The following is a 20023-nucleotide window of genomic DNA, read 5'->3' as shown; positions in this document are numbered from 1 at the left end:
AGACCTCAACTTTTGTACAAAAAAAAAACACTTACCTACAATAATTGGGGGCAAACAATAGCAGCCTATCAAAATCATTATTTTCGCTCGGTTAATAGCAATTTTAAGTAGAGGTAGAAGCCGACATGTCATATTCAACGTGTCAAAGGGACTAGGCGGTAGTTGCATCATCACACACTAACATGGCCATTCCAGGACCTAACCAGGTCAGGACGAAGAGAAAGAATTCACGTGCTTTGTTGATAACGACTTGATCGATCGTTTTCTGTGAGGGACAAACATGAAGTGGATCATAGCACTTGACACCCGACATATTTAGTGGAAAACACATTGGTATGAAAAATGCACAAATTTTCGTTGAATCCTCATGGAATTTATCAAATAACGCGTGCATGTCTTCTGGCGAATTCTTACAAAAATGATCAAGTAATGCGCTGATTTGTGTGTCATTTTCTAAGGACGTACATATAAACCATCGGAATGTAAAAATTCCAATCAATTAAATCATGTGTTATAAATGATTATATATCATAAAACCACCAAATTTACCATCTAGAGCACTTAACATTTCCATGACAAAAAAACACCACATGTTTCTAAGTTCTTGGCAAAAAAGCGCTAACTCAAATTAAGCACGAATGGACACAAAAATTGATAGGTTGGCCCAATGTAAGTGATGACGTGGCAGAAAATCTAGTGAAGTTACTCGTGTGGACATGGACAGATGGCCCACTTCTCGGCTTAGATGGCAATATGGCATCGACTCCATTAACCGAGATTTATCATTTTCTACGTGTGTAAAATATCTGGAAAGTGCAAATTCCAACAAATGAAATCATGTGCTATAAATGGATCGTATGCCACACATATATAAACCAAAACCATAAACCCACATTTACCGACCGTTGGAATAAACACATTTCAACCAATGAAAGCGACCGCGTGTTCTATATTTTAAATTATTAAATGGACCCTAGAATCAAAATTGTTCTGCTTGTTCACCATGTTTGATCCAACAGACTCGATCCACATGGATTAATTAGTTGAGGAGCAACAAGCATATAGTCGTCCATTAATTCTTGGCCACATGTCGAGAACGTGAGCTCCAATCATGCGCACGCAGCACCACCCAGACCGCCCAGGCCAAGGTTAGATACATGCATGCACCGAGCATACGGAGTACAACGATATTACCTCTTCTCGAAGCTAGGGCACGACGGATGGTCTCCGGCCCTCCGGGCTTCGCGAGTTTGACCCGTAAACCACGGCGATCTCGCTCGCCGGCACGTCGTGCGGTGTTCCGACGTCGCCGACAATCGCCAGCAGTTTTGTGCATGGATCACGTCGTACACTCGTACGTCCTGACTGGTGACCGTTAGATTACGCACGCATGACGCCCTATTGCAGCGTTGGGTTACGCTCCCGAATCCCGATGAACAAAAAGATTCATCTGCCAGTCAGCCAATGGAGGACAGGAGGAGGATACCTGGAAGAAGCAGCAACCTGTCTGGCCGGCCGGGTGACGGTTTGACTTCTCGATCAATGCGCTTCCCGCTTTATCGTGTGGATTTGTTTGAGAATCTCGCGTCCGGCCCCTCCGTTCGTTTTTTCCGCCGGGAAAAAGCCCTCGGCCGGCACCGGCAGATCTACCATATGCACGAGTGCCAACTACCAACATGAACAAGCCCACCTCCCCTAGGAGCATCCATGTCGTCGCCAGTAGGGAGCGACACCGAGCACTACCGCGTCACGCGACGGCGAGAGCCGAGAGATGGTCTGGCCGACAGAAGCCAATGACGGCGAGAGGGGTAAAAGTATCTAGACTTCATCCAAAAATTCAAAAAATTTAAATCCAACACCATGTAAATGATTTACGACCCATCTTCAGCTTCGACTTGGTCTCGACGAGATTTTCAAAGCTAAATTAACCTGATATTTGGAGAGAATTTGTATTGATGTGTTGAGATTACAGAGTTTATGTAGGCCAAACCAATCTAGGGTTTGGGGCTAACTGGCTAATTGAATACAATTCAAATTACATATCTAATAAAAAACATATTTGTATGTTTCTATGATTTTTTTCAACTTTAAAGGTGCCACACGTACCGGATGATTTATAAAGGTGTGAGTGCGTTGGTACTAATTTACCACATGATAACTTAATACACAATGTGTGTTGACAACATACCCCGTTGCCTTAGCCATACAAAACATAGACCTAGTTCCTTGTTGATACGTACAAAGCCAACGGTAGGCAAGTCAGATAGACGATTTGATCTCTACAGTCATCCTATAATGTATTGATGTCATCGGGTTTCTTCTCTTTTCCTTGTGGCTTTAGCCATTCAACTTGATATTCCTGTTTTCCCTCAAAAAAACAAAAAAAAACTTGATATTCCTGTTTGCATCTAGCCAATGTTGTATGGTTTGACCAAGAGATGGCACCATCTCACTACTGATAATCACGGGGACATACACATATTCCGTTGGATTTTACCCGTAGTCATAGTACTATAATAGATATGTTTACTTTAAATATTTGTTGATAATCCAAGATTCCTACCAGAGTAGTATCACAATGAATAATGAAAAGAATAGTTATTCCCTCATATTCATATTACTTGATACTAAAATAGATGTATCTATAACTAAAATGTGTCTAGATACATCTATATGAGCGTCAAGTAATAATCAGAGGGTGTATTCTTTGCACCAAATATACCAAGTAGGATACTAAAACCCCACGCCACCTCGACGTGTTTCGTAAGTTGCCATTGGTGACTCGCGGACGACCCCCATAAAGCTACAAGCTTGTCCAATCCCCCCCACCCACCACAAAGCTCTTATATGCCGCTCAATCTTAGGCGACACCAGAAGAAAGTGTCGCCTGAAGCGGGAGCTTCATGGGCCGCGCCATATGAGGCAAGATCGGATTACTTCTAAAAAAATAGCCTGACTGCTTTAAACCGAATCGGTATTTGGGCTGGGTTGGGCTATGCGGTGGACTGGTGCTGGGTTGTGGGCCGTTACGACCTGTCTGGTAAAACTTTTATGTTTTGTATATTTTTTTAATTCTATTTTGAATTCAGTTCTATTTTATAAAAAATTGGTTGTGTGCCCTCTGTTGGAAATAGTGGAGAGTCATCATCTGATACTTAAATATTTTGTAGATGTATTAGTATTGTTGATTGTTGATTATGCTTTAATATTTAAATAGTTATGTTAATAATGATAATTCCAATTTCTTCTTCTTTTGGAGTTCAAAATTATTTTTCTAGGATTTTTAACATTACCTAGTGATAGGTAAAGATTTTATTTGGTATTCCCCTTGCAAAGAAATAATTTACAAAGTTAATTTTATTACTTTGTTTCTTATTTGAGAATAGGATTTTATGGGCATTATTTCATGTGTCTACCTTTTTCTAGGGACTTGGACAATTATCTAGGGTTAAGGTTTGCGTGGAGTTAGTCAATTTGTTCATGCGCTTACTTTAATTACAGGGATGGTCAACTAATCATAAGGCTTGAATCTAATTATAGGCCTTGATGATAGAGTTTTCTTAGGATCACAAGATGTAGACATAATTTTCGATTGACACATAGGGTCCAGGGTTGCTCTTCTTCACCATTGATAAGTGCTTGGCTAAGAAAGGTTTTGATGTCCTTAAATTATTTCTCTACTTGAGATGTTGAAAATGTACTAGGGTGGATTACTTGTGGCATTCATATGATTGCATGTGATGGATGATATCATTTTATCACACTAGGTTTAACTTATACTTCTATATCTCCAAAGCATGAACATGTATTAAATATGATCAATTTATTTCTCACTAGATTCTTACTTCTAGTTCTTAGAGTTTTATGATCACTACCTAATTTTGATGATCATGGTATTGGCTTCCTAGGTATCACTAATGAAATATGGTTTCTCATCTAAGATCAAGTGTTTGCTCAAAATACTATAGTATAATACTTATCTTGTATTCTCTTGGATAGACATGAATATGGTTAGTATCTATAACCTCTCTAACTTTTCAATGTCTCGAATATCCTAGGGCTCTACTCAAGAGATGATGATATGGTCATCTAAATACATGGTTTATCTAGGAATTCTACCTTGATATTTTATGTAGCTTGCTCTTCAGGAACTCTGATAAACATGTATCTTATGGTATGCCTCCACCTCCTAGCTGCTTGATATTGGTCCTAACTAATGTATGGAGTGGCCCAATGTGTTGGTTTCCTTGTATCATGGTACTAGATGATCAAATAGCTATCATATGGGGTTCCTTTTATAGACTTGAGCATGCTCTAGTAACATGACCCATAGGTGGGTGACTCTTGTTTTGGTTTTATGAGTAAAGTGTTTGGTTGTCATGCTCTCATCCATAGCAATTCCTTAAGCATGAGGTGTCATAACTTAGAATTCAAGGCATGTAGATATTTTCATCCTATGTGGCATGGATTCGTTTTTGGATAGCCAAGTGGAATTTCTAACTAAATGGCTTGTGGATGATTTTATACTTGTGGATGAGGCAATATATCATGTGTGATTGTCTCCATATTATAATAGTGCTCAAAATGTCAAAGATAAAGGTTATGCCCCAAATTTAAATGGTTATGTTTGATTTTACAAAGGCATGATCATATGAGATTAAAAATATTCATAGTTAGTTTTATTCAAATATTTTGAACTCTAATTTGTAATGTGAACAAATTTGGTTTTGTGATATTCCATATATTTAATAAGTTATGAATTAAATAAGAATGTGTAGATTTTATGCACTTTAGACCTTGCAGTTTACCATATATGTTAATAAGTTTAAAAATGAATTAAATTACACGCAAAGGAAGTTGGTAACTTTTAAGTGTTAATAAGTTAGAGTTTGATTCTTAAATAATGTGGTGTTATTTTAATTTAAGTGTCATTTGATCTAACTCATATATCAAATCACTTTTACCAAAAATAGATTTTAAAAAGTTCACATGGAAGTTTATAGCACCTGACTTGATGATCTACTTTAATTCCATCAACTCAAGTGAAACTTTAGTCATTGTGACAAGTTTTGTTTGCGCGGAAATCCCCCCGATTTTTTATGTATTAATGTAATGCACACATATGTTTTCTCTATTTATAACCTCTAAACCTGGGATGTTACAGAGCAGGACATGGCCATTCCCCCCCCCCCCCCCCCCCCCCACATCCGGCGCTCATTTCCACTTATCTCCCCAAGGTTCCTCACACTGAAGGAATGGACAAGGGGTGGCCGTTCCGCAGGTCAAAGAATGACCACGAGGACGGATGCTCACGCAGTGGAAAGAAGAAGGATCCCTAGCGCACTAGTACGTTCCGGTCGATGTCATGTGGCAACTGTTCGAGGAGGACCATACAACTCCATGGCCGGATGTAGGCCTGTTGTCCGGGTGGCTTCTCAACTCCTGTCGTGTGCCAGTGCCTCCGGGACCGCGCGTGGGATGCATGATGAGGTGCGGCGCCCCGGGTTCATCCTGCCACAAATCTTCAAGATGATCCGGCTTTCGGCCTCCACTCCGACAAGCGACAACTGGCTCACAATCGGAGCTTGGGAGTTTGACCAGCGCCTCCGACTGGGCTACCTCGGCGACGTTGCATGCTTCAACCGCGAGCTTGGAGTCGGCCTGACTAGTGATGAAGAGGACGAAGACGAAGGCCACGACGACGACGAGGACGGCGGGCATGGAGATGTTGTCTTCCTCAAAGGCGCTGCTCCAGACACGTTGGCGAACCCAGAGATCTAGTCGTCAGACCTCGCAGAGGAGGAGGCCTTCGAGTTGGCCGACGCCTAGAGTGAGCTGGAGGAGCTTGGCCGGTGGAATAGCCTCACCGTCTAGCTGTGTGAGTCTGCCCTGGCTCAGAGTGTGTCGGTGACTCCTCCAGTAACGCCAACGTGCGAGCATGCACGCACTCCACCGCCTCCACCCGCGGCAAGGCCGCCGACCCAACATGGCACTCTCTACTAGCCATGGCCGTGGGCACCTCCGGTTCTGATCGTCATCGACGATGACGACCAGCAGTAGGCGGCCGCGGAGGCGCGTCACTAGACTAGGGTTTCATTTGCAGGTTTTTCCGCACTATGTAAATTATTTCTATCAAAAAAAATGTCGACAAACTTTTTTCGTTGGGCCGCTAGGTCTACCCCGATGCAAACGGTCAATCATACCATGACACCCGATGCATACGGATGCAAACGGTCATTTTTGTACCGAAATGCGTCGCGCCGCTAGGGATGTCCTTCCATGAAATGTGAACATTTATGATGTGTAATTTGACTCATGAGCATGACATGTGCAGAAAAACAATTTTCTCCCTTATGCATTGAAGTTTCTACTTCTAGCCAATAAATAATAAACCTGGCTAGCACATAAGATGGTGAGCTAGCCAGGTTCCAGCCTCCCTCTATCATAATAAGTGAGCATTTTCTTTTTACAAAATAGGCTATGCACCATTACATATATAATCTTTGCTAGAATCAGGAGAAGATAACACTATATTGATAAGTAAAACTGAAAGGTTTTGAACTAGTATTAAACATACTCCCTTCATTTCATAAAAAAATATTTTAAACTTATCTCATTTTAGATGTTTCTAGATATACTAAGGAGTACTTTGCATAGTCGGATGTCAAAGAACAAAAAAAAATTAGAAAAATCTTTAAAACCCATCTTTAGAATTTAGATCACCACATGCAAAATGCAGAGAAATTTACAGAGTTGATTAGTTTCATGATAGTTGTCATCGTGCGCAAAGTAGTCCATAGAAAAAACACACACAAGCGATTTCAAATCTTACAAACCAAACACGTTTCAGCTAGCTGAAACGTAGCTTATATCTTAGTCATGTGCTTCATCGTTGGATTTTATTTCTTCTTAAAGATTCGTGTTTGCTGCTGTTTATACTTTGTTTAAGCCCGTATCATGTTATTCGACTGAGACATAAGCTATGCTAGGTCTCAGACTTAGACACACTTGTAAAGAATTAAGTTCTTCAAAATTATGTGAAATAAAAAAATACATTTCTGGAAAGAAAAAGACCGATCTTTAACAGAAAAACTTCACTGCACAGGGTTCAACTACGATTCACTCCTCTAGCTAGTTCGATGTCAGGTTACACGAGCCACCTGGAACCAAAGGCGCCACCTGTGCGGCACGCCCACACGTGTAACCTTGCCGGCCGCCGGCCGCGTGCTCCTGCTCGGGTAAAACCCGTCGATCTCAACGAGGCAAGCCTATTGAGGCTGAGATACGATAGCGGATAGCCAAGAAGAAACCTACCGAAATGGCAACCACCAACACGAAGACGATGAGCATGAAGCTCCTGGTAGACACCAAGGCGCAGCGCGTGCTGCTCGCGGAGGCGAGCAAGGACGTGGTCGACTTCCTCTTCTCCCTGCTCGCCCTGCCCCTGGGCGCCGCCGTGAAGCTGCTCCGGAAGGATCCTTCCATGTTCGGCAGCGTCGGCGACATCTACGCCAGCTTCGAGACGCTGGACGCCGCCTACGTCGCGCCCGGTGCGTCCAAGGACGCTCTCCTCGCACCCTCGCCTGCCGTCGGCGCTGGCGCCAGCTCCATCCTGGGCTTGCCGGAGCCGGCGGTGTTCTTCTTCGAGTGCCAGCACGAATGCCGCGGAAAGGACGGCAACTACCTGACGGACATGCCCGGCGTCAAGTGCCCGGGCTGCGGCAAAGAGATGCAAGCGAAATCCCGGTTCGTGACGACGCCCGCGCAGCAGAGGAAGTTCTTCAAGCCCAGGCCGTGGTTGTGCGACGACCGCATGGTGACGGACGTGAGCGGCGTTCCGTGCCCGTGCAGGTATGCGTGCGGCCAAAAGATGGAGGATCAGTGCCAGTACGTTCCTCACCCCCAGCCCCAGGCGGTGGTGCCGGGCGTAGGGTTCGTGCAGGGCATCGTGAGGTACACGGTGACGGATAGCCTCGCCGTCGCGCCCATGTCGTCCAGCGTCGCGCTTCTCAGCACCTTCGCCGCCCTGGACCTGAGCGCGATCCAGGAGAAGACCGTGCAGCTCGGCCACGCCGAGGTACTTGCATTGCATAGACATGTTTTCCTTTCTCTCTTGTGTTTGTTTCTTGCTGAATTGCTGACTGCAATGCACTGCAGGGTTTGGAAATTCTGAGGGCATCGCTGCAGTCCAGGACTGTCCTGACTGATGTTTTCCTTGGCAAGGAGGAGCCCCGCGACACTGCCTGAGACTCAGATCTCACATGCATTGATATGAATGTCGTTCTAACATGTAAGATGCATGTAGTTGGATGAATATCCATCTAGCCCTAGCTTAGTTAACTACTGTAGGTTGGTAGTAGTAGTGCGTCTTTAGTTTGTGATCCGTGTTCCTAGTTAAATGTGCATCTGTGTGTACGGTTGTGCGCACATCCTAGCTGTGACTGTATCTGCTCTCTTGTAACCTTGTGAAATATTCCTTTTCTTAAGAGACGTTTGGATGTTTGGAAAAAGAAAAGGCGGTCCTCTTTTAAACAGAAGCTACAACTGTAGAAGGGAGATCAGAACGAAGAACTGGGATGTCAAACAGGAAAAACACACCACATCAGGCCTTGTTACAAAAGAGCACAAATGGGCAAAAATAATGACAGGGAATGAATGGGAAATGTTCATCCCACCTTCCCAAATTGTTGTCCTATGAGAAAAGACGGACACAAATAAGACAATCTAACAAAAAATGTTTGGCACGGTGTAGGGCTTTTACTTTCTCATGTTTCAGCCAAGGTACATGTAAACAAATTCAAAATGAAAATGACAGTTAAGGCAACTTGCGGTATTCAACAAACATTTACTTCAGCATATATTCTGCAAGCGATATGCCCGATGCGTTTTACAAGTAAAAGGGAGTAACTAGCAACCAAGGAATGATAACAAGAATCCAAAGCTGATGAAGTTGAGACCTCTTGCACAAGCATGATTTAGTATATCAGAAAGGCTTGTTGTAAAAAATATATATATCAGAAAGGCTATAATGTGAGAAGAGAGCAGGCCAACTATTACATAAGGAATGACCAAAGGAACGCAAAGCTGATTTAGTTGAGAACATTCCTGCATAAGCATGACATTTGCATTTCGGTTTCTACATTCTGAAGCGCATACATTTTCTGAACAAGTGATCAGAAAAGCATAACTGATCCCTGCATTTCTTCTACAAAATGAACTATACATACAATCTTTGCTAGAAGCAACATGATAACACTGTATGAATATGAAACCGAAATGTTCCAATCTAGGAGTAAATGTACTTACAGAGTAGGATTACAGGTCAAAGTTAAAAAAGGAATTCAGAAATCTCTGAAGCTCATCTTAGGGTCATCATGTCTTCCCCTGCCCCGTCTGCCTCTCCCTCGGCCTCTACCCCTACCTCTGCCTCTGCCTCTCCGCATGAAGAATGACTTCCCATGCTTCATCTCAACGAGCGAATGTAACAGCTCATCACACAAGATGCAACCCTCATGCAAAGTAGCTCCATCTTCAAGAGGGGTAGCTTTCTTGTTGAAGTCAACTTCGATGATAGTTGACTCACACGTCGGGCACTTCTTATCTGTGGTGGTGATTCTGTGAGCGGCATGTGGGAGCAACACGACGCAGTTACACGTGTTGCAGAGAAGCCGCCATTTCGGTGCACTGACTGGATCAAGAATTAGTGTACCGCTACACTCTGGACAAGCACAGACTCCTTGAGTGATCATTGATTGTTTGCATGTCGGGTGCGGGCAAAGGAAGCACGGCATGCCAGCCCCTTTCCCAACCTTGCCAGTATCATCAAGCTTGAGTGCCCCGAAAAGTTTGTCGATGCCTTCGAATGGAGGACTATTATAGCAACAGGGGCATAGTGGAAAAGATTTTGCATCAGGGCCCACCATCGAGAACAGAAGCAACTCAAAACCATCAAGAGGGCAAATAATTTCCTTGTAAAGCTGAAAAGGATAGTATAATTAATCACCAGGTATAAGTGAACTGACCCTTGGCAGGCAAAGAATATCATGCGTTTTTATGATTGATCATTGATGATAGCACAAAAGTCAATGCAGTGACTATGTTCAACATGAAAGTGGTGAACATAAAATAAAGCACAGCAAATCGTATAGAATAGAATAGATATACAAAGGAAGAAAAGAAACAAATGATGAGAAATGCACTTTGGCTCATAGGAGCATATGCTCCCATTATGTGAATCCACATTTCAAAGTGTCAAAAAATCCTAAACTAAATTTTTACATGTACATCTAGACATTTTATGTTGGTACACAAGTTTTAAAAAAAAACTAAAAACAATTGTGGCTCATGTAAAAAAGACAAGTTTTGATGCTATAACACGACTACGTACAGGATATTTTTTTATCTTTTTTGTACACGCCATATAAAATGTTGTTTCTCCACGAAAATTTGTGCACTAACATAGAATATCACGATGTACACCAACAAATTTATATCAGAATTTTTTAACATTTTTAAAGTTGTTTTTTAATTATTTTATATAATGAGAGCATTTGCTCCTAGGAGCCAAATTGCCACCTCCATGATGATGCCAATGAATCACAGCAAACTGAAAACTGCAAACACACAAGATCAACCCGTCTATAATTGACTGACAACAAAATATCTATCAAGGCACATGAATTGCATGATTCTGTCTATAATATGGTCTTGGCATGATTCTGTATTTGTGGACATTATCCATAAAATAACGAACACATAATTACCCAGAAACAGTGAAAGAGAATTTAGTAAAGTAACCACCTTAATGGAACCATTCTGGGGAAGATAATAGACCTCCTCACAAGTTACACAATACATCCTCATTGGCTGAGTGGAAATATATTTCATATACCGACCACATTTTCCGCACTTGCTCAATAGACGCCCAGAGTCTGCCAGAGGTGAAAATTGTGCTTCAAACAAAGCATCCATGTTTTCAATCTGCAAGCAACACAGTTAGTTCATTATAAGCAACTAGAAGAAAATGATATTTCAATCACAGAATAAACTAGAAGAAAACCATCCATGTCAATCATGCACACTGAATAGTTCAATAGATCATTGTGAAGATGGATGTACTTTAAACCATTTACTAGGAATACTAGAAAATTGACAGAAGATCATACCTTGCACTTGTGCTTTAACTAAAATTTGCTAGCATTTTTTAGGATGGCTTTAACGATATGTTAACTACCGATTTACAAATGCAAATGTATAAGTAAAACAAGAAAATCCAACACACAGGGAAGTGGAACATTTGCCACTCCAACGGTTGGCACTTGTGCGGCAATAGTGGCAACGTCAATTGCCAATTCTTATGGCGGCAAATGACTGACCTGATCTAACAATACACCACATGTAAACCCTAACACACTTGACAAGACATCAAAGCCTCAGAGATTATTAACACAATAGACTACCTTCTTCACAAAATAAGAGTACTTTCTCATAAACTGTTGAAGAACATGCTGAACAACTTGAAGATCGTCCGCTTTGCCTTTTGCAATTAGAGTAATCTGTTGCTCAATAAAGCTTCGGATATCTGGCAAGCAGAGATCAGCATCAATACACTGATATCCTCTTATCAGGGTAGTTCCCAGGGCTGTAGGTACTAATCTTCTTCCAGAATTTACCTTCAACAAAGATAGGTAGCTGCATTTAGGCAATTGGGCATTTAGATATTTAAGCAGGCATGCGGGCATCTACACACTAAATATGTCTAGATACATCCATTTTGGGGCAATTATTTTGAACTGGAGGGAGTACATAAGATGTCAAAACTCTGGATAGAAAAGACCTCAAACCTGGACATAATTACGCTCGGAAATGTTGTTTATATGCACAGGAATTGATGCGTCTGTGCCTATGCCATTCTTCTCCATGAGAGAAATCAACTCACTCTCGCTAAGATAATCAGGAGCTGTGGTGCTTCCCTTAGAGAAGAATAAATACTTGTCAGCAATCCACATCCAAATAAACGCAAGCTCAGGTGATGTGAGCAAACTCATAAGCCTTACCTCATGTATGTCAACCTTATGAATGCTAATTGTGTCTCCTTTTTTGAACGTTGGAAGAATATTCTCACCCACAGCAAGCCATGGCATAATAGATGTAAAACCTTTGGACGTGACTCGGTGACCAACACAACGGAAAATCTCTCCACCTGAAGTGAACTCAACTGCAGTCCTGCAAACCATTTTTTCCAGAAAGGAATTGACATGTTCACATTCCAAGGAATAATGCATGTGATGGCCAATGGGACAACAATACAAGTAATTTAGCAGCAAATTCAGACACGGGCATCGTGAACTACCTTGTATATTTACAATCAGGACTGACAGTGCCAATAAAATGCTGGCATATGTACTGGTACAGCCTCCATGCATCAGTTTTCAAAGCTTCTTCTGGTGCTAATCTCATTGGAGTAATTGGGGGATGATCCCCAACATCATGACCTTGACGAGGCTTAACAAAACCAGCATCCAATGCCCGGACGTTATTGGACCACAAAGGATTATGTGCTAGTGCAGACAGTACACTTTTAAAATCAAATGACGCAGGATAGGCAGTGCTCTCTGTACGAGGATAACTGTACAAAGATAGTAATTAGAACTTCAGCAGGAAATTGGAAAAACAAAAATTATCATCAACTATAAATCACACCTTTGTATGCAACTTTCAGTAGTGGTAAAAAAGTGTTTGTAACTCAGATGGCAATCTACACTCATAAGTCATAAGTCATAACTACAAAAGGCTGACTATAGATTTTACACAATTTTCAGATGAAATTTAAAACATTATCCCCTGTACTACATAGGGCATCATAGAGTAGTGCAAGGTAACCCTTAAATGACGCATAACATAAAATAAAACAATGTCACAGCATATGAACTCGATATATGCAGAAAGTTCATGCAGGAACAGTGCGGCCTTACTAATATGAGTTAATTTGACAATTTCATGCCAACTTCAAATTAACTAACATTTTCCATAAAAAAGGGAGACCCATTTCTGAAACCTGATGTATCCTTGAATGTAAAGTCGTTCGGCCAAGTGCATGGCTGTCTGGGGTCCAATGCCTAACGCACTTGATGCAACCTGGGAGCAGTGCAACATTCAGTACACTAAAATATGCAATTCATTTAACTAAAGGAAGAAACCCTATCTAATTAGCATATCCTAGAAGCCCTTTTATACACAAATGGATGCCCTGGTCCACATTATGATTAGTATAAATCAGGTCATATCCAACGGCAGATCTTGGTACTACATTCCATTTAATGTCATCGTAATGTACAGAATATTGTAACCATATACATTAATATAAATTGCAATATCAATATTAAGGTCCAAACAGAAGTGAGCAATGCACCATTTACAGGTAAACAGAAAGTGGACTTTGTAGGCACTAGGCAACGAAGTGAAATGGCAGCCCATACAAGCATCATTATCCAATTAAGTTGTAGCTTAAACAAGGAAAAAGGCTGCCCGTCTTAGAGCTATGTCACCTTTAGCAAATTCACTGTATTAAGACCAGATGGGCGGGCTTTGCACTCTTCCTTCACTGATATATCTGTTATTTTTAGAGCTCCATCACTGGCTACCATCTTTTGGAACATTACAGTGACCTGTGAAGTTGAGTGATGAACACATCAAGAATACTTCGAAGGATAAACTCAAATCACTAAGGTATGGGGATCTTACATCAAAATCAAAAAGTTTCTTCCTGTCCCATTCTAGCTGTATTTCATCACCGTCTTTGATAATGCAAGTTCTCAAAGACCAGAATTTCTCTGGTTTGAATGTGTTAATTTGCTGATAGCGCTGTACACAGAATCCAAGTGTAGGTGTTTGACAGGGACCATACCTAATTTAGAAGAAGAAAAAATAAATCATAAGACCAAATTCTGCAGGAGATACTTAAAACACGGATTCATCAAAGCCTTTAGCAACAGAAACGTGAATAGTGGTAGAAATTCAAATGTCTCCATTAAATCCAGATGAATCATTCAAACACGAAAAGCGTATACATGGTACTCCAACATGAAAGCACCAGTCAAGGCATACTTACATTACTTGCACTATCAAATTTATGGAAAGTGTCAAAAGCAGAACATTTGAGAAGGTGGTTACAAAGATCAAGAGATTGAACAAAAGGAACTTCCCAGAAAAGGTGATAAACATTGACATTACAGATAGATACAAATATTGCAATGGGTATCTGAAGAATATAGATGGTATTTTCTTGTCCGAAAATTAATGTAATATGCAATTGATCAAAAAAGTAGTATAGCGAAAAGGTAGATAGAGAACTCACGAAATAACTCTTGAGTCGAGATTGCCGTATTTTCCTTGAAAATATCTGGTCTGAAATCGAGTAAACGCTACTCCTACTTTCAAGTCTATTTCTTGTCGAGCCTCCACTGACAGTGCCTCGTCTTTGTTTGGCAAGACAAGATTATCCATAGCATTTGATATGTCTTTCTCAGTAACAGATGAAAATTTAGCTCGAAATATTCTTCTGCCAACCTCATTTTCAGGAATCCCGGTGCAACTAATTACTGGAACATACGATTAGCATTATTATTACATTGCTCAGACTAAGAGATAATAAGCAAGCTGGGTATGTGGAAGTAATGAATGAGAATTTCTCATATCAATTATTAGTTAGTGAAAAGTAAATCTCATGTACACCAAATTATTGCAAAGTATTAAACAGAATTGTCGATGTTCCTCAGGGGAAAGCAAAAACATGTATAGCTTCTAGAAATTCAAAGGAATCTAATTAATCCAGCTGTGAACATAGTCCAGATAGCTCTTTGCCATCTGACATTCTCTGTACCTTAGTCAAGTTGTTCGAAATTACTATTCTATATCTTTATAGACTCCAGATCATAGAAAAGCGAACTTAGCTTTTTGTACACTGCCCAAATTTCTAGTACATAAGTAGATATGATAACATGCACATATATCCCAGAACAAGAATATACCTTCAAAACATATGTTTTCTCCTTCTCGATCACAGTCAAGCCAAAGTATCAAATAGGTGCAGCCTCGAGCTTCCTGGGCTAGATGCCTTTGGATATGAACCTTCAAGAGATACATAGGTCAGTTATTTACTTAGACATGGTGGTGCTTGTATGTAATTGTCATAAAACCTAAGGATAGGCATTTCAGTATTTCACCAACCATTTCCTTCACAGATTTATGCAAGCGCTACAGTTGGGAGTTCTTTTGCAGTAGGACAGGAAATTTGTCGGTTTAGATTCTAGAAAGTAGAAAATATGTCGAAAAGCCAAGTCAGTTATAGAGAAAAGATGAAATAGAATGTCTGAGAGTCAGCTAAACTTGGTAGTAGATCTACGATTGTACCATCTAAAGAAGAAGTAGAACTCATGTACGAATGTGCAATATATACATAGAACTGACTGAAGCTGTTCTTACATAATTGGTTTTGTTTGACTACTCCTGGGTCCTGTTGTTAACTGAGTTGTATTCGCTAATTAGAGTTTAAGAGGAATGCATTACCTTTGGGTTGCACTCAGATCTCAGAACTGGAGCATTAAAAAGGTCCATGGGATCAGTCCCTTCCCAGTTCTGATATGCAGGTGGAAAATCAACACTGCAGAAGGCAATACATTTAGTAAAAAATGCACATAAAAGATCTTACTGTCCAAGGTTAGTACTGTAGTGGGCAACTGCAATGTTGATTCAGCTGAAGTGGAACAATTACTTATATATTTTTTATTTAAGGAATCAACTTTGCAGATATGCGGCGGTCCACCATGTATTCATGCCTGTAGGTATCAAGACTGATATGAAGAAAGCCTATGCACATGCATTCAAACGCATTGCGCAGTTCAAAACTGGCATGGACTATCAAGTGAAGCAACTGTAACGAAAGGTCTTGAGAGAATTGAAGGAGAAATGCAGGACCTGAAGACATGTCCAATGACTGACGTCACTCTGAAAGATGCATGAGATCCCTGAAACATCCCATCAAACTCGTGGACGTCGGTACTTCCCTTGCGTGTAGACATCTGCCGAAATTTGACAATTTTGAGATGTGCAGTGAGAGCGAAATGTTACAGCAGCGCATAGTTACTACTTGCTTTGGAGCCACCATGATACTGCCCACATTATGCCGCGTGGCAGCAGCTACCCAGAATGTGCCTAGCCCCTTCATGCCCAAAATGATGATTGCCTCACTACAGTTTTTATTTTTTTTGCGCGACTAAGTTCGATTCAATTTGCAGAATGAGAACATTAAGAGGCATAATTTTCCATGACAGTGCAACTGCAACCAATCCTATTAGCTCTGTACCATCCCCTGAATCTCACTAGCTATTACTCTGCAGAGACAATGACCTCAGAGAGTGTCAACGACCCCGAAATACTCCGAAGTCCAAACACCCAGCCATTAGAATTACAACCTACAACTAGCGTTCTTGGGGGGAAACCTGCGCTTTGACCGAACAGGCTTTCTACCCGGCTTCTTCTGTGAACCAAAAACTTCCCTAAGACACTGTCGTCGAATTCGAGTCAAAACCACCGACAAATCTGGGCCCAGGAAGCGAAAATACCCTTGGTCGCGAGAGGATTCGGCGCGGGGGAGAGGGAGGGAGGGAGACTTACGCGGCCGCCGGAGAGGGCGGAGGCGATGGAGAGCGCGATGCTGGGCTTCTCCGCCACCTGCATAGACGGCGGTCCGAGCGTGAGAAGGTTTGGTCGCCATTAATGACGGCGGCGCTGCGGTAAGCCGAGCGGCGGCGGCGGCGGGCACTTACCATTAAAACCCTGGGCGCCATGGGGAGGGAGGAAGAGGAGGACGCAGCGCAGCAGAGGGGTTCGGGCCTTGAGTGGGTCCGTGTGCGTTCGTGTGTCCGACCAGGTCCCGTGCGTGCGGATGTGTGGGAGAAATGGGTGTTAATATTTTTCTTTTTGAAGTAGGGTGTTGATATTTTTTGTAAATATATTTGATTACATTATATAAAATTGATTTCGACTGACTCAGTATGGCAGAACGTGAAGTAATAAAGAGGAGGACGTACTAATATTTCTCATGCAATGTGGTCTGCACATGTACACACTGAAAAGTGGGGCCTTGAAAATTGAGAAAGCCGGTGTTGGCTTTGGGCATGTTTGTCCAAGCATATTTTTCTTTTCGTATTTCGGTATTATGGTCCAGCGAAATGTTTTTTCATAAGAAAAGCTCGAAATGAGTTCAACTTTAAATTAATGAAGTACAACACGTCCCCGTGGCAAACAGCAAAAACCAAAAAAAAAAAAAAAAAAAAAGTAGGAAGACCATCTAAAGATACAAAGCAAAGGTGTGAAAAGCTAAAGACAAAGTTGAGAAAGAGAAAAAGAAGATCATGGCTAAGCTTCGATCTACTAGAACGTCACAAGAAGTTCAAGTCTTCAACTAAACATTGGTATCTCGACTTGAACATTCAAGCACCGAGGCGCCACACCGATGAACTGCGCCAGATCAGAGAGGCACCTCTCCACATCTTGGCATGAGCAAAGAGCCACCAACAACCCGAACACCAGCTAACTGGACCAGTGAGAAGACGAAACTCCGGGTTCAAAGGGGAAAACTTCATGACTACCTCTCCATGAAGGGAAAGGCGCTCGCGGCGTCTTCGTTGTCGGCACAGGATAGAGTCGTGCATATCTTTCGAGGAAGCTCCGACACACACACCAATAAACACCTATGTCTTTGCCCTAGCAACCGAGGTGTCGATTGGCTGTTGAAGACACCGGTAACCCCTATGGCAGGCATCAACTCCAACTACCGCATGGGCGCAGGAGTGGTCAAACAATCTGAAAATCAAACAATTTAGAAGAAGTCGAGACAACTTGGAGAAAGTTCGCCGATGGCTCGAACTCGCGCTTCGGGGCCATGGCGGCGACCTCGAGCGTGCGTAGGGGAGTGGAGTGGGAGTGGGGATTTGATAGGGACAGTCCCCCTCCCAGTCCACATTAAATAGAACTTCCGCCCACCGACATGTGGGCTTGGAAGGCGAGCAGGCGGATGCCACGTGCAATCTGACCCAGATTTAGGCCAGGTTTGTGTCATCCCGAACAACGCGGCCATCCGCATTTGAAATACGTCGCTGCGTTGGGCTAAGTTTTTATCCGTCGCGGCCCATCCAGACACGCTCGCGGGATGGATTGCCGCGTTGCCTTATTCCCCCATGATCTAGACCCGGAGTCCTAGACGACTCGTCCTCCGAGTTGCTTCCTGCCAGCGCTCAGTAACCGCGTGCACATAGAGTTGTGTGTGCTTCCTACGCAGATGGAGAGTGAGGTCGTATTGGCCAACGAAGGAAGTCAAGCAAGGATCCCAAAAGTGAAACCATGTGTCGAAGGTAGGTTCGACGCCAACGGCTTTAATTATCTATTCTCCCAATAGCAATGTCCTGAGCGTCTGAGCCTTTGTCTTCAAAGCAATACAATAAGAGTAAGTACAATAAGATCTAGTCAGCTGGCTATAAAAGATAAAATATTATATGTTTGCTTAGTTCGAGGAGAGAGAGAAGAGAGGTGGGCTCTTAGGCTGGCCATAGTGGTAAGTATCATGTAGTAGTATCATGCACATGATATTTATGGTACTATCTCTATATATAGTGGTTTGTATCATGAACTAGTATCATAGTTTTGTTATATTTATTATTTTTTAGAATCTCAATACAAATTTGTGCACAAGATTTGTTTGGCATTAATTTTTCTTGTGATATGCGCTATGATACAGTATCCACATATGTTACTCTAATCTCATCTCTCCTCTTTAATTAGCTGCCACATCAGCATTTTTGTGGGATCAATATGCATGATACTAGCTATGATAATAGCAATATGGCTAGCCTTATGTAATAGCCAGCTCTAGCACGTGCTAATAGGCATTATGTGAGAGTAAAATGTGGGTCATGTATTATAAAAATACTACTACATCCGTTTCAAGGAATAATGGGTCCTCATTTTACGTGTTTTTTGTTTGACCAAGAATTACTTCAAATATATAAGAGATTGTTTATATGAAATTAGCATCGTTAGAAAGTTATTTTCAGTACAAATCCAACAGTGTTGATTACATATAATAAAATCAAAATTTTGTTGCTCAATTTTTATAGTCAAAGCTCGTCTTGGAATACGCGTGCGCCTTATTCCTTAACACGGAGGTAGTACATTTTTATAGCTTATTATTGTACATGCTAGCTATTAGTTGACTATAGATGATGTGGTAAGCTATTATAGCCGGTAACCAGCTACACTATTGTTCTTGCTCTAAGCTCTATTAAGCTGGCTACAAGTATTAAAATAACATATTTGTATTTAGTTGGAGGAGAGAGAAGATGAGAGAAAATGTAAGTGTACTCTCATGCAAGAGATAGCTTTAACACGTGCTCCTATTCAAGTTGTGTGAATGAAAGGTGGGTCATTCATTGAGAAAGTAGTACATTCTTATAGCCAACTATTGTACTTGTGGGCTACATGTTGGCTATAGATGACATGGCATCTTGCTTATAGTCAACAACCGACTATACTATTGGAGTTGCTCTCAAAGTTTCAAACTTGTGGTAACATAAGATTCGCCACGCTGGAAAGAAGGTCGAGGTTGAGGACCGCAAGATTGATCAAGGTCTAGCACCGCAAGATGAATCGATGCCGAACGATCGTCGTAAGGTCGAATAGAGGAATCGAGCACAAGAGGTTGCGGGCGATAGCGGCTAGGCGATAGGAGCGTCGCCGGTGCGTGCTTTATGGTAGCGATGAAGGGGCGGGTATGAATTTCGTGATGAATTCTGTCAACGTAGGACATACGGTAACCTATTGCTACCGTGCACGATTGGGCCAGGCCCACCGAGGCGAGGAACGCGAAAAAACACAACGTAAGGAACATGTACGTGAACGTACTGCGGGTTGATATCCAATTTTTCAGGGGTTAAACTGCAAAATGATCGACGGACGACGGAACCCT

General features: G+C 41.9%; 2 protein-coding genes across 2 annotated transcripts; one reads left to right on the top strand and one right to left on the bottom strand.

The window, feature by feature from the left end:
• Positions 1–7306: 7306 nt before the first annotated feature.
• Positions 7307–8247, top strand: LOC127304181 (uncharacterized). Its single transcript, XM_051334881.2, has 2 exons — positions 7307–8077; positions 8158–8247. The coding sequence occupies exons 1-2, from the start codon at positions 7319–7321 to the stop codon at positions 8245–8247; spliced, it is 849 nt and encodes a 282-aa protein (XP_051190841.1). The 5' UTR covers positions 7307–7318.
• An 841-nt stretch (positions 8248–9088) lies between these two features.
• LOC127302225 (DNA topoisomerase 3-beta) lies at positions 9089–16925 on the bottom strand. The gene is made up of 15 exons (XM_051332642.2): positions 16827–16925; positions 16675–16731; positions 15976–16079; positions 15568–15661; positions 15030–15129; positions 14357–14600; positions 13744–13906; positions 13548–13667; positions 13058–13137; positions 12353–12628; positions 12057–12225; positions 11844–11972; positions 11460–11672; positions 10801–10980; positions 9089–9977 (listed from the first exon to the last, which is right to left on the bottom strand). The coding sequence occupies exons 1-15, from the start codon at positions 16845–16847 to the stop codon at positions 9342–9344; spliced, it is 2586 nt and encodes an 861-aa protein (XP_051188602.1). The 5' UTR covers positions 16848–16925; the 3' UTR covers positions 9089–9341.
• Positions 16926–20023: the final 3098 nt, after the last annotated feature.

The sequence above is a fragment of the Lolium perenne genome, chromosome 5, assembly GCF_019359855.2.
Source record: "Lolium perenne isolate Kyuss_39 chromosome 5, Kyuss_2.0, whole genome shotgun sequence".
Classification (NCBI taxonomy): Eukaryota; Viridiplantae; Streptophyta; class Magnoliopsida; order Poales; family Poaceae; genus Lolium; species Lolium perenne.
This window is presented reverse-complemented; position numbering and strand designations above follow the sequence as displayed.

Coding starts and splice junctions, on each gene's coding strand:
- LOC127304181 (XM_051334881.2), top strand. CDS start 7,319: ATGGCAACCACCAACACGAAGACGATGAGCATGAAGCTCCTGGTAGAC. Junction 8,078..8,157: donor TGCAGCTCGGCCACGCCGAG/GTACTTGCATTG, acceptor AATGCACTGCAG/GGTTTGGAAATTCTGAGGGC.
- LOC127302225 (XM_051332642.2), bottom strand. CDS start 16,847: ATGGCGCCCAGGGTTTTAATG. Junction 14,601..15,029: donor AGAAAACATATGTTTTGAAG/GTATATTCTTGT, acceptor CGTATGTTCCAG/TAATTAGTTGCACCGGGATT. Junction 10,981..11,459: donor ACTCTTATTTTGTGAAGAAG/GTAGTCTATTGT, acceptor TGTTGCTTGCAG/ATTGAAAACATGGATGCTTT.